Raw genomic sequence first — 18960 nt, 5'->3', positions numbered from 1 at the left:
ATTTATAAACCTGATCCTTTTAAAAAATATATATATATTTAACAATTAGGCTATCCAGTTGGTTCAGAGTGGTGGGTAAGATTTCCTTTTTATTACATAAAATAGCTAATGAAAGTTAGTACACAAGTTCTAGTTCTGGGTCTACTGCTTCTTTAAATAAACTAATTATGTCACCTAAATGAAGACCCTTCATACTTGGGTGGCAATTTCTTTAAATATAATCATAATTTGGACTAAATGCTTTCTATCATTCTCTTTAGCTTTTCTTGTTGGTTGGTTGACTTGTCCAGAGCCAGGTAACAATCTTCTACTTTTGAAACAGAGAAATTTCCCATGCAATACTTCTAATATATCAAATCATATGGTAGCATTAAATTTTAAATTAATAGGAAATACAAATAATTTTGCATTTCTTTTCAGTTATTTATTAAACTTTTTTACCACTGTACTTTGACGACACCCCTTCCATAGTTTCTATTAGTGAGATTATCATATGACATCTAATACAGTAAAATTATATTTTATGAAAACTTAAAGCTGGGCACACCTGTAACCCCAGCCTTTTGGGAGGCCAAGACATGAGGATGGCTTGAGACCAGGAGCTTGAGACAAGCCTGGGCCAAATAGTGAGACCTTATCTCTAAAAAAATTTTAAATTAGCCAGATATAGTGGTGCTCACCTGTAGTCCCAGATACTCAGGAGGCTGAGGTAGAAGGATCATTTAAGCCTGGGATGTGGAGGCTGCAGCAAGCCATGATTGCATCACTGTACTCTGACCTGGGTGACAGAGTGAGACCTGTCTCAAAATAGAAAAAAAAAAAAAATTAAAAAAAAAATTAAGTTGATTTTTGTCCCTGTTTCTCTGCTTTTTATAAGGCAGTAATATTTTCTTGCCCAACATACGGAACACATGTTATAAGTTAGAATTTATCCACAGATACTAAGGACAAAATATATTAAATAGAGCAAATCCAGGAGATCTAGAATGCATGGTTATTACATTTCTTTTCTTTTCTTTTCTTTTTTTGAGATGGAGTCTTGCTCTGTTGCCCAGGCTGGAGTGCAGTGGCGCAATCTCGGCCCACTGCAAGCTCCGCCTCCCAGGTTCACACCATTCTCCTGCCTCAGCCTCCCAAGTAGCTGGGACTATAGGCACCCACCACCACGCCCGGCTAATTTTTGTATTTTTAGTAGAGATAGGGTTTCACCTTGTTAGCCAGGATAGTCTCGATCTCCTGACCTCATGATCCGCCCACCTCAGCCTCCCAAAGTGCTGGGATTACAGGCATGAGCCACTGCACCCCGCCTGGTTATTACATTTCTAAGGCAGTTACCTGGGTAGGTGATCTGCAGTCATGTCTGAATGCTTTAAATTGAAACATGTAAATAAAACACAAAGTGTACTTGTTAGAACCACTGGCTGGCTGAGCCTTCTATTTGACTTGACGTGTAGATAGCAAGTTTTAAAGATTAGTTTGCATTCAAATCTTGACAAAAATAATTATTTTTAGTACTGACGATGAAATGTTTAGGCTCTTAAATGAAATCTATAGTATTCTAAGTACTATAGGTCACTTTCACTGATTTTTCACTTGTTAACATTTTAGTTGGTTTTCAATATTCACCTTGTAGAGATTTGAAGTATCAGCTACCTTATAGGACTTCAGTATATCTTAATTCCATCTCAGAATTTTTTCTGAGATATATTTGAGTATCTGAAATTTGACCTGGGTTTCTAATACAAGCTTTTAGTTTTGTTTTTAATAGCAGTTAGTGGAATAAAAATAATCCAAATGGACAATTGGGGCTAGAAGCCTTTGGAAAAGATTTGGAAAGAAAGCAGAGAAATGTTTATACTTATTAATGTATCTTTTTCTGATTAATTTGTAATTACTTATTCACACTCACTTCAAGCCTCCTTCCTTCCTGAAGACTTCCTCCAAGCCCCTGGTGGGGCAGAATGTTCCTGCCTCAGTCCCTATCAGATGATGGGCATGTCTTAACCACTGGAATTAGTATAGCACTCTTTATTCATCTGCCTAATAAAGTTGTGAACAACTTTAGTAGACAATTCCTGTGTCCATAGTGGGAACTTAGTAATTTATTATGATGTGCCAAAATAACCTGTATGATAATAGCTGGATTTTAGAACTTGAATGGACACAGTCTTGCATAAAATAGACACTCAATCAATGTTGTTTTTTACTCATTCACTTCCCCAACATACTAATTAAAAGTGAAAAGGAAAAAAACTCCCCTTAGAGTACTAGATTATGTATAAAGTAAGGCATGGGTAAACCAATACAGAACCAGGGAAGAAGCTTTCAGATAAATACTTGCATGTCAGTAATGGAAAGCAGTTCTTATTATTTAATTCAAGTAATTATTGTGTGCTTTATATGGGGTCTGCATCATACAAAGTAACAAATCTGATTAATGTTAACTCTCAAGCTAAAAATCTTTTTGCAATTTCCCATTGACTTCTTGATATTATTAAAAATGTATCTATTTGGGCCAAGGCCTCCTATGTTTTGGTCCCTTCTACTTTTTCATGCACACAAGTTGTCATGCCACAGTGCATGCTCCTCATTCTAACAATGCAGAAATTCCCAGGAGCCATGCCATGTTAAAATCATTTTTTAAGCTTTCAGTGCCTCCCCCCATCTTTACATTTGTAGGACTTAGCACATTTCTTGACATATAGTCAATCTTCCGTAAATATTGATTGAATAAATAAATAAGTGTTGTAAAACAATGGATGATGTTGAAGAAGTGAAGGAAATAGAGTTTGTGCCACTATCACCGAAGGAATTGAATTATCACAAAGGGAGCAGCTGGACAGCTCAATAAGACACACAGTGATCAATGCCAAGGTGAGTGGTATAGAGAGAGATGAGGGAAATGATTTAGATACGCTAAGATTACAGTGACCTGAGATGGTCAGTCTCTCCTTAAGGAGAGACTGGAAAGGAAACTTAAAGAATAAGTCATTTGTAAGTAAGTAGGATTTTGAAGGCACAGTGGGCAGAAATTAAATAAACAAAACAAAAAATAGAGCACCAGTACCTGACCATGCTGTGAAAGTTTTGCCATGATGTGAGAAGGAGAAAGCAGAGAGCCTGGGAGGGTTCTTTGCTTTGCCTTTATCAAGAATACCTGGGGTAGAAGGAGACTCTCCTATTCTAGGGCTATTTTAGAAGCAGAAAGATGACTGGTACCTGGGGGAAAAGATACATTTGGTATTTACAGAGGGGCCAAACATGTGAAATACTCTGTGTCAAATAGAAAAACTAGCTTTAAAATACAAACAAAACCAAATAATTCACTATGATAGTGCTTCTTAAATTTTAGACAGATTTGCCTGGAGAGTGTTAAAAGACATACTGCCCCCTGCAACCAAGTTTCTGATTCAGTGGTTCTGCAGTGGGGCCTGAGAATGTGCATTTCTAACAAGTTCCCAGGCAGTGGCAGTGCTGATGCCTCTGGCTTAGAGACCCCACTTTGGCAACCACAGCACTAGGAGCATCTGAATACACATTTTGAAGAATCCGAGACACAGGAACCGTGGGCTGCAACAAGCAGCAGTCGTGTCAAGAACCAACAGATGGGCAGAAGGTCAGGGTGACCACTGTTCCTGTAGGTTTTAAGACAAATTTCAGACAATTCAATTATGAGCACATGTTAGTTTTATTACAAACCTGCTGTGGTAGAGGTTGGAGGGACAAAAGAAAGAGAGACTCTCCAAGGCCAAATATTTCTCCTTTAATAAGAGATATGATAGGAAATAAAAGTGGTTAGATGGTCATGGTTAGAATAAATACAAAAAGGAAATAAAGTCTTTTTAGAGATCTTTGGCTTCCTGACTGACAGTCAGCTGGATGGTTGAGCAGTTTCTTAGAAATGGTCTTGATCTGATTAAAATCCAGCAGAAAAATGCCTATTCATTTTATGAGGAATTATAATTTATTCCCCGGTGGAAATTATGAATCACAACATACAAAAAGGTTCTGCCAGGTTTGGAACTCTTTTAAAAACAGAAGCCATCTGGGGCTGGTCGGTACTGAAGTCATAGAAACGAGCAAATAAATGAATAAATAAAAAGGCATGCATGTAAGCAAGGGGAAACAAGAATTTGTAATTTATTGCTGGTTTCAATTTTCTCTTGACTACTTTCTTTATTCCAGGTTATTTAAATATTGAGTTAAATAAGGTATTTTTCCTGGGTATGTTTTCCTGGATTTGGGAACCGGTACTTCTCTGTGTGCAGCCATACAGATGCTGGTGTTAAGTTATTGAGCATTTTGATCTTCTAGAAAGAGAGATTACTGGGTGAAACATCCAAGTTTGAGAATGACACTACATTTTCTATGAAGTTACCAGGAGTAGATTACACATGCAGCTGTGTGTGAGTTGCAGATCAGTTTGCTGTGGGCAAGTGAAGTATGCAGAAATGAATTCAGGGAATAAATGCTTAGCAGTGAGTTATTATCTTAGACACAGGAAAATAGTCATTTCAGACCATTGTTTTAAAACATTGTGGGGCTACCATCAGGAAATCAGCAAAGTGCAGATAGTGTTATTTTTTCTCTGCTAAAATACAAAATAGATACTAGGTCTGGGGTTCTTTATCTCCTATCCTCATCAGCATACTTCAAGAAAGACAAAAAAGAAAAAGAATGTCAGGGAAAATTCAACAAATTAACTACCAAATATTTATTAATTACCTAATATTTACAAAGCTACTTATTCATCATTGGAAAACCAAAGCCACTCCAATGACTTTGCACAGGTTACAGGTGTTTTCCTGGGAGTAGCTTGTATGAACCGTTGAGCAACCATGAAGGTAGTTATTATAATAAACTGTTCACTGCGAATTAAGGAATTGGGAAGTAGATGCTTCTCTGGTCTACTGTCAAAACTAGATTTTAACAGTCTGCATTATTTCTTTCAAGAGGTGTTATTATTTTAAAAGAAATAGAAGTTACAAGTAGAGATTTAACAGTTATAAAATGAGAGAAAGGGTCAAAAACTATTTCTGAAAAGGACCAAATAATACATTGTTTAGGATTTTTGAGCCATATAGTATCTGTCACAACTATTCAATTCTTCCATTGCAGTGCAAAAATAATTGAGCTTGGCCATGTTCCAATAAAACTTTATTTACCAAACTAGGCTGTGGGCAGATTTGGCTTGCAAACCATAGTTTACTGACCCCCTGCTGCAGGACTAACATGAACATTGTGTTACTTTATTTATCACACAGGGAACATTTAATCTCACTAGCCTCAAGAAGAGATTATCACCCCAAAAAATATATTTATGGTTGTTAAAGCTTTACTGAAGCAAATAAGAACCATGTGAAATACTTTTCCAAACTGTGTCCTTCTCCTTTCAAAGGATGTATCTCACTGTGTTTGAATCTGGACACTCAGTGATGCCAAGGCAAAAGTGTTTTATTCTCCTAAGAATGTCCTCATGCAGGCTTTTGTTTTCAAATAACAAGTTTCCCAGTTGCACATTAAATTATACAGCTGAGGTATAGACTTTCTTCTAAGCTCTCATCTTAGGTATTGGCATAAATTCTGGCCTTTTTATTTCCATTTGCCCTTTCACAGAAACTCCCTCATTTATCTCCTAAACAGATGTTGCCGTCAGGTACCTTATGCCTAGCTCCAAAGATTGGCATATGGCTCCATCTAACCCATTGTCACCTTTGCATGAATCTGCAGCCACTGAAGCTTGAGTGAGGAGCTCTCTGCCAGGCAGCCGAGGCCTTGGGGATTCAGCACTGCATCTTTTATAATGTGGTGAAGCTCCAGGCAGGGGAGAGGAAAGGCAGCCAAGACAAGTCTGCCAATTCCTGGGTTTCACAAGGCTCATTCTGCGAGTCCCTTTGTTTCTTTTTCTGCTTCTAACTTGGATTGACTGATGAAAGAGAGGAAGTGCCATTGAATAGAGGCTCTCACATTTGCCTTCTAACTTTGTTCCATAGGAAACGGGCCACCCACAGTGCTGGCAAAAGGAAGGGCAGCCAGAAGGACCTCCGACCCCCTGATCTTTGGATCCATCATGAAGAAATGGAGATGAAAAATATTGAAAAGCCATCTGGCACTGACCCTGCAGGAAGGGACTCTCCCATCCAAAGTTGCCAAGACCTCACACCAGTCAGCCACAGCCAGTCAGAAACCCAACTGGGAAGCAAAAGCACCTCTCATTCAGGTAATTACCTTTTCACTGGCATTAGGGAAAACATACCATTCTGAACCCAAGGGAGTTTTTCACTCATTTTATGGAAATGTCTTTCCCACTAATTTGCATGTCATTATGGGTCATTTATCAATAGTTAAAAGAATCTAATATAAATTTGATTAACCAATTATATGTCTTTCTTCATCATCCTGTGTCTTGATATAATTTTAATAATTCTTTTATAATTTTAATAATTCTTGAACTTTCTAAGGTTGGAAGTAGGACAGTTGGGAAATATAGAAATTTGAATCCTAAATGGATTGATTGCTTTTTGTTAATTGTTAAACAAATGTTTTGTTGAGGCAATAAAATTTGAAGCCATCTGTACATTTTCCAGTTCCTTATTTCTATAGATAATTGAAAGTTAATTCTAAATTTGCTGTCAAGTCCCTGTCTTAAAAATTACATCAGGGCACTTGAAGTACAAAACACTGAATATTCTGTTACTTTGACCTTGGTTACTATGGAAATCAACTGTCATCCACATATAGTCACCTTATGTGATTCCCAGACTAGTTTGATGGGATTCTGTCTGAAAACTATGTTGTTATACACAGGGATCTGAAAAAAAGAAAAAAAAAAGCCTACTGTTCAATGAACTGGTGCAGAACAATCACTGGTGTCCAGGGATAAGTAAGAACACTGGAAAATGATTGTAAGATAGTTCACTTTCTCTGGGTCTTCATATTATCTAAGTACTTATGGGAATCATCAACCAAATACTCTCATCAAAAAATCCCTTGGTCTACTCATGATGTGATTATAGAATGAGGAGCTGCTGTTTTTAAAGTGAATTATTTGAATGTGTTACTGGTTTACTGGACTCTGTCAGCTCAGAATTGCATAAACAAGACATACAAATATTAATTGTTAACCCTGGATTGTTGAATATTTCTTTTCAAACTCTTAAATGATGTCTTAGGCATCTTTAATTTCCTTGTCACTTCAGTTATTGAAGAACAGTCTAGTTCCATTGAAAAGTATAATCTGAAATTTAACTAAAGATTCTCCTTTCTCATACCCAGCTAGATATTTGGCTCTGGGGACTGGAGAAGAATTTGTTTTCTCAATCCTCCAGTACATTGGAGTAAAATGGAGTGGTGGGGTTGAGAAGAAGCGGGAACAAAGTCTGTTTCAGAAACACCCTTACATCTTTTCCCTTCCTCTCCACTTTTCCTGAGCATGTGAGAGAAGAGGGATGGAGTGAAGAGGGGAGGGGAGGAGAAAGAGAAGAAAGGACAATTTGAAGTTCTTCACAGCTTTTGTGGACACATGGGCTAACCCCTAGGTGGTATCCAAATTCTGGGTCTGTTATGAAACAGAAGTATGACTTCTTTATGGCAGGGGTACTCAACCCCTGGACCATGGACCAGTACTGGTTCATGGCCTATTAGGAACTGGGTCACACAGCAGGAGGTGAGCAACGGGCAAAAGAGCAAAGCTTCATCTGTATTTACAGCCATTGCTTATCACTTCCATTGCTTCCTGAGCTCCACCTCCTGTCAGACCAGCAGCAGCATTGGATTCTTTTTTTTTTTGAGACGGAGTCTCGCTGTGTCTCCCAGGCTGGAGTGCAGTGGCGTGATCTCGGCTCACTGCAAGCTCCGCCTCCCGGGTTCACGCCATTCTCCCGCCTCAGCCTCCCAAGTAGCTGAGACTACAGGCGCCCGCCACCACGCCCGGCTAGTTTTTTGTATTTTTAGTAGAGACGGGGTTTCACCATGTTAGCCAGGATAGTCTCGATCTCCTGACCTCGTGATCCACCCGCCTCGGCCTCCCAAAGTGCTGGGATTACAGGCTTGAGCCACCGCGCCCGGCCAGCATTGGATTCTTATAGGAGCATGAACCCTATTATGAACTACGCATGTGAGGGATCTAGGTTGCAGGCTCCTTATGAGAATCTAATGCCTGATGATCTGTCACTGTCTCCCATCACCCCCAAATGGGACCATCTAGTTGCAGGAAAACAAGCTGGTGTTTTCCTGGTGAGTTGTATAATTATTTCATTATATATTAAAATGTAATAATAATAGAAATAAAGTGCATAGTAAAAGTAATATGCTTGAATCATCCTGAAACCATACTCTGCCCCCTGCCCCCAGGTCCATGAAAAAATTGTCTTCCATGAAACTGGTCCATGGTACCAAAAAGGTTGGTAACCGCTGCTTTGTGGGGCCTTGTACACCAGGCCCAGTTCCATAATGGGAGACATCAAGTCCAGGCTTACCACCTAGCACAGCTCTTCCTCTTCCCTCATGAGGCCTCTGGGAAATTCCAGCAAGGGGACTCAAGCCCAGCCAACTTTTCACACGCCCACTTGGCCCACAAGAATCTCCTATATCCTTGCCAGGCCCAATGGTGAGAGAGCTTGTACTCTACCACTGGCCCTCTCTAAACCTTGCTCTCTTCAATTACTTTTTCCTCTGCTTTGATAGACTCAGGGTAGAATACTAAGTCCGCTGCCTAAACAGGCTTTCACCTGGGGAGTGACAGAAAAATCCCTTTTGCAGGAACCTCCATATTTTACAAGTGATTCTTCTTCTAGCTTTGTTCTTGACTGGATATCAGGAAGGGGAGAACACATCCACCTCCTACTGGAAGGGATAGAATTGCCTCTCTGACCTAAGGAGGTTTTGCCAATGACTTCTAAGACACATCCTTCTAACCTTTTCCTTTCGTCTTTTATATACTGAAATGACATTAAGTTGATGTCTCTTAATAAGTCCTGGGGGAAGTTTTAATCCCAAATGATGACTGTTTTCTTTAGAATAAAAGGGTACTTATGCCTGTTTGTCCTCAATTTGAGGACCTCATTGCCAATTTTGTAATAACAGGAAAGTAATCCTCAAAGTCCTGCAAGTTATACTTCATGTTAAATTAAGTATTCTTCTCTCCTGCTTAAAAGAACAAAATTCAACATAAGTGCACAGCATTACCAAGAAACATTATATTTAACAATGGGATTCCAGAGTAGGCAATAACTATGTAAGGAGAGATTACTGTATGTTACATTCTATGATTAGGACTTTTGCACATTATTTTGCCTAATCTTCACAAAATACTTTGAGGTAGATGCTATAACATTCTTTTCATATGGTAAATGAAGTAACCAAAGTTGAGAAAGGTTAAATAATGTGCTTAGACTTAAGAGCTAGGGCCACTGCCAGGACCAAAATCTGACTCCAAAATTAATGTTTTGTTAATCCAGTTTCAATTAACTCATGTAATACTTTTAAGTAAGCACTTATCTTGTTTTGTGCCCATGAAATTAGTTTTTTGGATATAACCAGAAATTAATTTATAGTATTCATACTTTAGCTATGAAAAGAGAACTGAAACAAGCAATTGCTATGTAAACAACAACTAATATTATTGAGAGTTAATTTTTTATTTTACTCATTCTTCCCTACTGCTGGTATGCAAGTGGCTTAAACAAAACCTACTTCATTCTCTAACCACAAAAATATAGGATCCCACTAAAATATCTAGGAATTAAGATGATAAGTCATTGCTTCATGATATATCTCTTCTACATCTAGCAGATTTCAAAATTATTTTCTTAAAAGTTTACAGTAAAGAAACGCAAGAGTTCAGGTCTGTTTGATCTCTAGGACTTATAAATAGAATTTACTTTCTTGAAATGAATTTATCCTAGTATAATTTCACTACAGCAACACCACAGGATTTGTTTCTTACTTTCACTTTGGAAGAATGAACAGGTAAATTTCAGCATATGGCATTTGATAGTATTCAATTTTTAAAAATGTTCAACTCAGTGAATAATATCTATAAAAGAGCTACATAACGCCAAATGGGCAATTTGATTGAACACTTAACTTTTTATTAGTTACTTTGATTTATATACATGTCTATTAAATCCTGTATTTAACTTTCCCAACCTCATTTGGACCAATGGTAAATAATGTCAGGTGGCAAGTTTATGAGACAAATCACAAAGTGTTACTACCAAAAAATTTATGCTTCAAAGAAAGTAAAAGGAAAATAATTTTGTTTAAGTTTTCAATGAACTCATGTAATATCAAGAGCAGTCTATTCTTAGAATGAAAAAAAATACAAAACTGAAACCCCACACACAGACACCCAACAATATCAAATGACTTATTTCATAACGATGTTACCGCCAGAAGCGGTGGCTCACACCTGTAATCCCAGCACTTTGGGAGGCCGAGGTGGGCAGATCACCTGAGGTTGGGAGCTTGAGATGACCCTGACCAACATGGAGAACCCTCTCTAGTAAAAATACAAAATTAGCCAGGCGTGGTGGTACATGCTTGTCATCCCAGCTACTCGGGAGGCTGAGGCAGGAGAATCGCTTGAACCTGGGAGGCAGAGGTTGCGGTGAGCCTATTTTTATATTGCACCACTGCACTCCAGCCTGGGCGACAAGAGTGAAACTCCATCTGGGAAAAAAAAAAAAAAAAACATAAAAGAAAAGAAAAAGAAAACTGGTTGGATCTAGAGTTACATTTTTTGGGTGGCGAGGAGAAGCACATTATATAGTGTTTTAATGTTTTCTCCTACTGTCAAACATAATTTTGAAAATTAAAGAGGAGGAAAGTCTGTTGTATTTAATTGATATTTTCACTCTTTCTGTTCATTCTTTTTGATTATCTGAGATTCCTCTTACTACTTCCTGTCTGTTTAGAGAAATTCCATTACCTATTTTTTGATGGTTTATCTGCTTGAGACAAATTCTCTTCATTTTCCTTCATTGGACAATGACTTGATTTCACCTTCATTCTTGAAGTATATTTTTGTTAGATATTGTTAATCCAACTCTGGTTTGGCAGTTCTCTTTTAGCACTTGAAAAATGTGTTAGATACTTCTGGCCTTCGTGATTACTGATGAGAAATCTGCTGTCTTTTGAATTGTCTTACCCATACAAGTTGTTTACCTCTCACTACTTCCAATATTTTTTGTTATTCTTGTCTTTAGTTTTAAGAAGCTGAACTGTGATGTGTCTGGTGTGGATTTCTTTGGTTTTATCCTGTTTTGGGGTTGCTGAATTTCTTGAAACTAACGTTTATTTATGTCTTTTGTCAAATTTTGGAAATATTGGCCCATAATTCTTTAAATATTTTTAGTTTCACACTCTTTTTCCTCTTTTATTGACTCTTTGGACACTATAATTTTTCCCAAAAAGTGCTGCTTTTCTTTTCTTTTAAAATTAATTAATTAATTTGGAGATGGCGTCTCACTCTGTTGCCCAGGCTGGAGTGCAGTAGTGCAACCTTGGCTCACTGCAACCTCCGCCTCCCGGGTTTAAACGATTCTCCTGCCTCAGTCTCCTGAGTAGCTGGGACTACAGGCACACGCCACCACTCCTGGCTGTATTTTTAGTAGAGACAGGGTTTCACTATGTTAGCCAGGATGGTCTCGATCTCCTGACCTCATGATCTGCCCGCCTAGGCCTCCCAAAGTGCTGGGAATACAGGCATGAGCCACCATGCCTGGCCAAAGCGATGCTTTTCTAAAGTTGCCATTTTATTTCTTTTAGTTTATTTCCTTTTTAGAGATGGGGTCTCACTCTGTTGCCCAGACTGGTCTCAAAACAGTCTCCTGCCTTGGCCTCTGTAACAGCTGCAATCACAGGCATGAGCTACACACGCAGTGGTTGCCATTTTAAAACCCACACACTTTTAAATGCTCTGGTCTCCTAGGAAACTTTTTCAATATTTTTACCATTAGGGTGTACTTGTTTGGTAGATGGTTTCTGCTCAATCTTGTGATCCTTATTCCCCTCTTCTCTCTTCTATACAGACTTTCCAGATAGCCAGCTTTTCACTAAGACTTTGTGGCTATAGCTTGAGAAATAGCTTTGCTAGAAAGTATTATTTCTCTTTGTACTTGCAGGAAATTTGAAATGTATCTTCTTTTCTGTTTTGTGATTCTGCTGAAGGAATAATATTTGCATTGTTCATTTTTTATTATTTTTATTTTTGAGACTGAGTCTCTCTGTCACTGAGGCTGGAGTGCAGTGGCACAATCTCAGCTCATTGCAACCTCTGTCTCCTGAGTTCAAGTGATTCTTCTGCCTCAGCCTCCTGGGTAGCTGGAACTACAGGGAGCCACCATCACACCCAGCTCATTTTGGTATTTTTAGTAGAGATGGAGTTTCACCATTTTGGCCAGGTTAGTCTCGAACTCCTGACCTCCAGTGATCCTCCCGCCTCAGCTTCTCAAAGTTGTAGGATTACAGGCGTGAGCCACCATGCCTGGCCAGGTTCGCAATCTGTTTTATATGATTCTGTGTAGTTTTTGTAGGGTGTGTGGACATAGTTCAATTTTGGAAACTTCCTTGACTTCACCTATGTGGAAGCTTCTCCCAGTATAATTTTTTATTTTAAATTGTATTAATTATGCTGTTAATTTTTTTAAAAAATGCATGCATGTGATAAAAAATAAAAAAAACAACGTTTCAAAAAATAGTAAGTACCCAAAACGGTAAAACGTATGTTTGCCTCTTCCCCATCCCAAATTCCTATTCCCTTTCGCAAAAGGAAAACATTAAAAATTTTGTGTATAATTTTATTACATAGATATAAGTGTGTATTTATACATATATATATTCATATACACATAGAAGTGTATGTCACAATATGGTTTTATATGCATACTACACAAATGGGAACATATACTATTCAGAACTTCAGTTTTTTTAATATGTATTATAATTAACTTCAAATCTGCATATATCCATTTTTCTAATTTTTAGTGACTCTTTAGTATGACATTTTATGGAATCCTAATAAATTTATGTAAATATGTCTGCTCTTATTTGAAGAATGTAGTTTATTTCTTGTGGGTTTTTTGTAATAAAATTTAATATGGTTGGGCTTAAAGTGTTAGTTGAATGAATTATAGTAAATTAATATAGTGGAATATTACATAGCTATTAAAAATTATACTAACTTATTAACAGAGAAATATTTTTGTGTTACCTTTTAAAGCAGGTTACAAAAAGTATGCATAATGCCATTTTTGAAAAATATATTAACGTATGCCCTCCCACTTTCACATATATAAACATATGTAAAAATTATAAGCATCAAAATATAAATAATGGTTTATTGTGTGCAATGAGTTTAGAGTTTATGGTTAATTTCATTAAGATTTGTACAATGAAATATATTCAGGTAACAAGAAGGCAGATATTATCATAGAAAACATCTATAAGACTAAAAAGGCATTGGAATGGCTGCTAGAAATTATGTAAAGTGTTGCATTCTTGAAGAGGGCATGTTTCTCAGGAGTGTATATTTTTTAGGTCAAGACACTGAGGAAGCAGGGAGCTCTATGTCCACTCTGGAGAGGTCACTGGCTGCACGCCGAGCCCCCCGGGCCAAGCTCATGATTCCCATGGATGCCCAGTCCAACAATCCTGGTGAGTCAATATTGATGCCACAATGAAGAGATGAAATGCTTTCTATATGTATCTTTTCTATAAAACATCAAATTATCAAAAGTAATTAGAATTTTCCCTGAACTTTCTGGGCAAATGGAAATGAGGAATGCCTAAAACCACGTCATTAATAATTTGAAGTCCAAGTCTTCATTCTGTTACTATATTTTTTTGTATACAATCAAATGATCTGTTGGCAAACAGATGGTTATATATTTAAGATATTGTTTGTAAAATATACAAATTTACAAAAAAGAGCTGATATATATTTTAATATTATTGATCTTATTCCAATAATCATCTCCATAGTTTATTTATTTACTTTTTGAGACAGAATCTTGCTGTGTTGCCCAGGTTGGAGTGCAGTGGCATGATCTTGGCTCACTGCAACTTCCACCTCCCAGATTCAAGCAATTCTTATGCCTCAGTCTTCCAAGAAGCTAGAACTACAGGTGTGCACAACCATGCCGAGCTAATTTTTGTATTATTAGTACAGACAGGGTTTTACCATGTTGGCCAAGCTGATCTCTAGCTCCTGACCTCATGTGATCTGTCTTCTTCAGCCTCCCAAAGTGCTGGGAATATAGGCATAAGCTACTGTGCCCATCCTCCATAGCTTTTTAAATAAACTTTTTAATGTGTCTAATTCTCACACTTAAATAATCCAGCTCCTTTAAAGCAGATGTTGACAGACACTCACTTACTACACCTCCCTTGTTGAAGTTTTCTGTCATCCTCCCACATTCACTGAAGATATTATTATCTGGGAATCACTTCCTTTCCAATTACTTCTATGCTCAGTCTTGGTAATTACAGTATTTGTGCAGATAATCCATCTGATACTCTAGATGGTTAGTTCCTCTATGTTACCTGCAAAGATATTGATTCCTTCCCACTTTAATTCATAAATTCCATGTCACACCAAATCAAACCAGTACAAAATGTCAGTTCCTGTTACCTTATTTGCTACCTGCTCACTTACTTTATTGCCCCCTTGCCGTCAAGTCTTCAATCCCACCAGGACCTCCAATCCATCAACTCTGCCATTTCCTCCCATCCTTCATCCACCTTGTGTCCTCATTTATCTGCAAGCTCAACTTAGGTTTTATAGTCACTTATTTTCAGTCTCATCTCCCTTTATCCTCCTTCCCCATCTTACTCACCTGAAAAAAAAACCCTGGTTAAATAAGCAGCTCCCCAATTCTTACCCCTTTCCCTAATAGCGAAATGTATCTGGAGAAAAACATACAGCCTGCTTACTGAGTATTTATGAACAGAAGTCCAAGGTGAGCTCTCACTATTTGAAAATGACACTGTATTTCTCTAGTGGTTCATAATTACACTTTACAAGATGAATGTCTTATATGTATTCTTACTTTTCAGATTTCAATATCTCCTTCTTTCCCTATTCTTAGCAAAAAATCTTAGGGAGAAAAATGCATTCAGAAATTGGTATCCTTGTCCTTCCATCAAATCTAATTGATCTGTTAGTGCTGCTCTCTGAGTATCTTGTTGAAATCCCCCCTCACCCATTTAGGGACTCTTCTGTAATTACCCCTTCCCTTTCCTGCATTGTCAGTTTTTCTTCCTTATTTATCACTGCATTAAACACACAAATATTAATATTCTCTCATAACTCCCATTTTGTAACACTCAATGCCACTTCCACCTCCAATTAAAACCATATTTACTGAAAAAATTTTAAAATTATCTGTACTAACTTTCTTCTCTTTCTAAGCTTTCTTATTAGTTTTAATAAGATTTTTACAGTCACTCTCCACTGAATCCATGATTGCCAAGGTTATCAATAATCTCCACATTATCAAATTCAACAGTCAAGTCACAGACTCTCAGAAACAATTGGCATAGGTTCTCACTTATTTCCCTGAAACACTTTCTCACTTTGGCGTGTAGTGTACTAGATGCCCCTGGTTTTCTTCCTACCCTTCTGACTGCTCCTCCTCAGTATCCTTCACTTATTTCTCTTCTTCTTCCTGATATCTAAGAGTCAGAGAATGCCCCAAGGGTCAGTCTTCAGGCATCCTCTCTTTTCTCCCTACACCTGCTTCTTAGATAATGTCATCTAGTATCAGTGGCCTTAAATATTATTAAAATGCTAATGAATCCTGGTTGACATTATCCTGAGGCAGGATCTCTAGGGCAAGGACAAAATGCCACCAGTCTCTTTGCTAAAGCATAGAAAGAGTCTCCTTTGCTCCATTTCCCAATAATTTCCTCATCGCCATCTGGGGACACCTCAGCCTGGGCTTCATTGTCCGTGTCACTACAAGCATTTTGGTCAAAACTGTTCATCAAGTCTCTAGGCAATTCCAAACTTTCCCACATCTTCCTGTCTTCTTCTTAGCCCTCCAAATTGTTCCAACCTCTGACCATTACCCAGTTCCAAAGTCACGTCCACATTTTCAGATTATCTTTATATTAGTGCCACACTCTTTGTGGTACCAATTTACTGTATTAGTCCATTTTTACACTGCTATAAAGATACTACCTGAGACTCAGTAATTCAAAAACAAAGGAGGTTTAATTGACTAACAGTTGCGCATGGATGGGGAGGCCTCGTGAAACTCAGAATCATGGTGGAAGGTGAAGAAGAGACAAGTACCTTCTTCACAAGCCAGCAGGAAAGAGAGAGAGAACGAAGGGAGAAAAGCCCCTTATAAAACCACCAGATCTCATGAGATCTCACTCACCATCATGAGGAGTATGGGGGGAACTGCCTCAATGAGTCAGTCACCTCCCACTTTGTCCCTGTCTCGTCACAGGGGAAAATACAATTCGAGATGAGATTTGGGTGGGGACACAAAGCCAGATTATATTAATCAACTTACTCTGTTCAGAAACTCTAGTTTCATGCCTCTTTATTCTGATTTCCTTATACCCTAAATTCAATCTTTTACCAAATTATTGTTTTCAAAACATTTCCCAAATTTGACCACTCTTTTCCATCTTCACTGTTTTGCCCTTATCCAAGCTACCATCATCTCTTACAGATTACTAGACTACAGCAATAAGCGTGTAACTAGCCTCTTCTTTAGCTTTTTGGAAAAAAAAAAAACTATTCATAATTTTTGTGGGTACATAGTAGGTGTATATATTTATGGGGTACATAAGATGTTTTGATACAAGCATGCAATATGTAGTAATCACATCGTGGAGAATGTGTTATCCATCCATACAAGTGTTTATCATTTTTGTTAAAAAAAATCCAATTATACTCTTAGTTATTTTTAAATGTACAATGAAGTTATTATTGACTACAGTCACCCTATTGTGCTATCAAATAGTAGGTCTTATTCATTCTTTCTATTTTTTGTACCCATTAATCTTCATTAGCTTTTGCCCTTACAGTTAATTGTCTACACAGCTGTCTCTCAATATGTAAATTAGATAATATTGTTCCTCTGTGACTTCCATCACATGTAGAAACAAAATCCACTAATGTCCTACAAGGTCCCATGTGATTTAGTCTCTGCGTTTATCCCTCACTTTATCTCCTATTGCTCCTTTCTGTAATTCATTACAATCACGTAACCTTCATCTGTGTTCCTTGGATAATAGGCACATCTCAGTTCAAGGACTCTGCACTTGCTGTAGTCTTTGTCTGGAATCTCTTTTTGTAGATATTTACATGTCTTATCCCCCATTTCTTTCAGGTCTCCATTCAACTGCCAACTTCTTAAGCAAGTCTTCCGTGACCATTGCCTAACATAGCATCTCTGGTCACTCCCGACTTTTCTATTATGCTTCATTTTTCTTTATTAATGCATTACACTATTCTATTTGTGATTTTGTGTTTGTTATTTATTTGCCTCCTGTATTTTAATATAATCTTTATAGGGGCAAGGATTTTGCCTATTTTGGTCATTTTGTGTCCCAAATACCCAGAACAGCACCTGGCACATGATAGGCACACAGTCAATACCATTTAGTCAAATGAATAAATTCATAGTTGTTTCTTTTTACCTACCATAGGCCACATCCTCCCTATGCTCCATTACATCTTCTCTCAATTTTACTATAATAAATGCAAAAACATTACATGGCATTTATAATGAATGCCAACTGTTCAAGTCATGTAGTAAGCCCTATTATTATGCTTCTCATTGTTAGGTTCTCTCATTTACTAGTGAGAGAAGAAAGGCTTGGAGAGTTTAACTAGCTGGCAGTCACACAGCTAGTACGTGCTATAGCCAGAATTTGGACCCAGAAGTTCTGATTTCAGAGTTCAGCGTTCTTAATCGTTATGCTCCTAGCTGTCATACCCTGTGAAGCTATTGTCCTTTTTCTTTTATACCTTTCACTACTGAGAAAGATACTGTGCACTTAGTTGCCTTTTTTTTCCTCTTGTATTAATAACTAAGTTCTATCTGTGCCAATCATGTATTGCTTTCTTCTCAAAAATTATTGTACTTTAAAATCTGTGGAGCTTTCCTATCCCATCTAATTAGAAGCAGCTTCCTCATATAATAAGTTCCCATATGCCATTGCATTTTCTTTCACAGTATATTTGAACCCCTGGCTATCCTCCCATTCTCAACTCTTTTATGTCTTCTTTGTGACTTCACCTCTAAACTACCAAGACAGCTTCCTAGCTAAGCCTTTCTGGCTCTAGCATCTTCCAGATTCTTAGGCATCCTGCTTGCCAGATTTCTTCCTAAAACAAGTTAAACATGGCATTCCATCCCATACATTTCTCCAGTGGCTCCCACTTTCTGCCAAGAAAAACAAAACAAAACAAACATTTTTGAAAACCTTTAAACGTTTTTAGCATATCATATTGGAATCTAGATTTCTGTTACTCTATCCTTATATGTACTCAGACTCATGCTAAGGTAGACTCATTGCTGATCCACAAATATGCACTGTCCTTCATCTGTTTTTTTCCCTTTACATATTTCTTTCCTTTTGAAATGACTCAGTGAATAGCTCAACCTAAGAAGTTTTATGTATCCTTCAAAGACCAGAGTAGATATTGATGCTCTTACAAATGCTTTTCTGATTACTCCATCTAGAAATAATGACTCCCTTTTATATATTTGAATAACATGTTCTTGTAGCACAATAATAGCATTTATTACACACAATACTGCCTTATATGCTTAGGCTTTCAAGTCCAAATCTTCCCTCCTCTAACAGCTTGTGAATTAGTTCATGATAAGGATGTAATATATCTAATTCATCTTCATATTCACACATTTTATTGTTTAGTACCTAGCACAAAATTGGTGCTTGCTAAATATCTGTCCAATGAATGAAAAAACAAAT

The 18960-nt window shown here is 37.5% G+C and overlaps 1 protein-coding gene across 8 annotated transcripts in view; it reads left to right on the top strand.

Moving 5' to 3' along the window:
* Positions 1-18960, top strand: part of DCC (DCC netrin 1 receptor) — a 1206733-nt gene that overhangs the window by 1121697 nt on the left and 66076 nt on the right. For all 8 annotated transcript variants that reach the window (XM_005586668.5, XM_074022755.1, XM_074022754.1 and 5 more), the window contains exons 24-25: positions 5994-6220; positions 13540-13656. In XM_005586668.5, the coding sequence (XP_005586725.3) occupies positions 5994-6220; positions 13540-13656 (344 nt within the window). The remainder of the gene's footprint in view (positions 1-5993; positions 6221-13539; positions 13657-18960) is intronic.

Source organism: Macaca fascicularis, chromosome 18 (genome assembly GCF_037993035.2).
Source record: "Macaca fascicularis isolate 582-1 chromosome 18, T2T-MFA8v1.1".
NCBI lineage: Eukaryota > Metazoa > Chordata > Mammalia > Primates > Cercopithecidae > Macaca > Macaca fascicularis.
The sequence above is the reverse complement of the archived record's forward strand: the minus strand, read 5'-3'. Positions and strand labels throughout refer to the sequence as shown.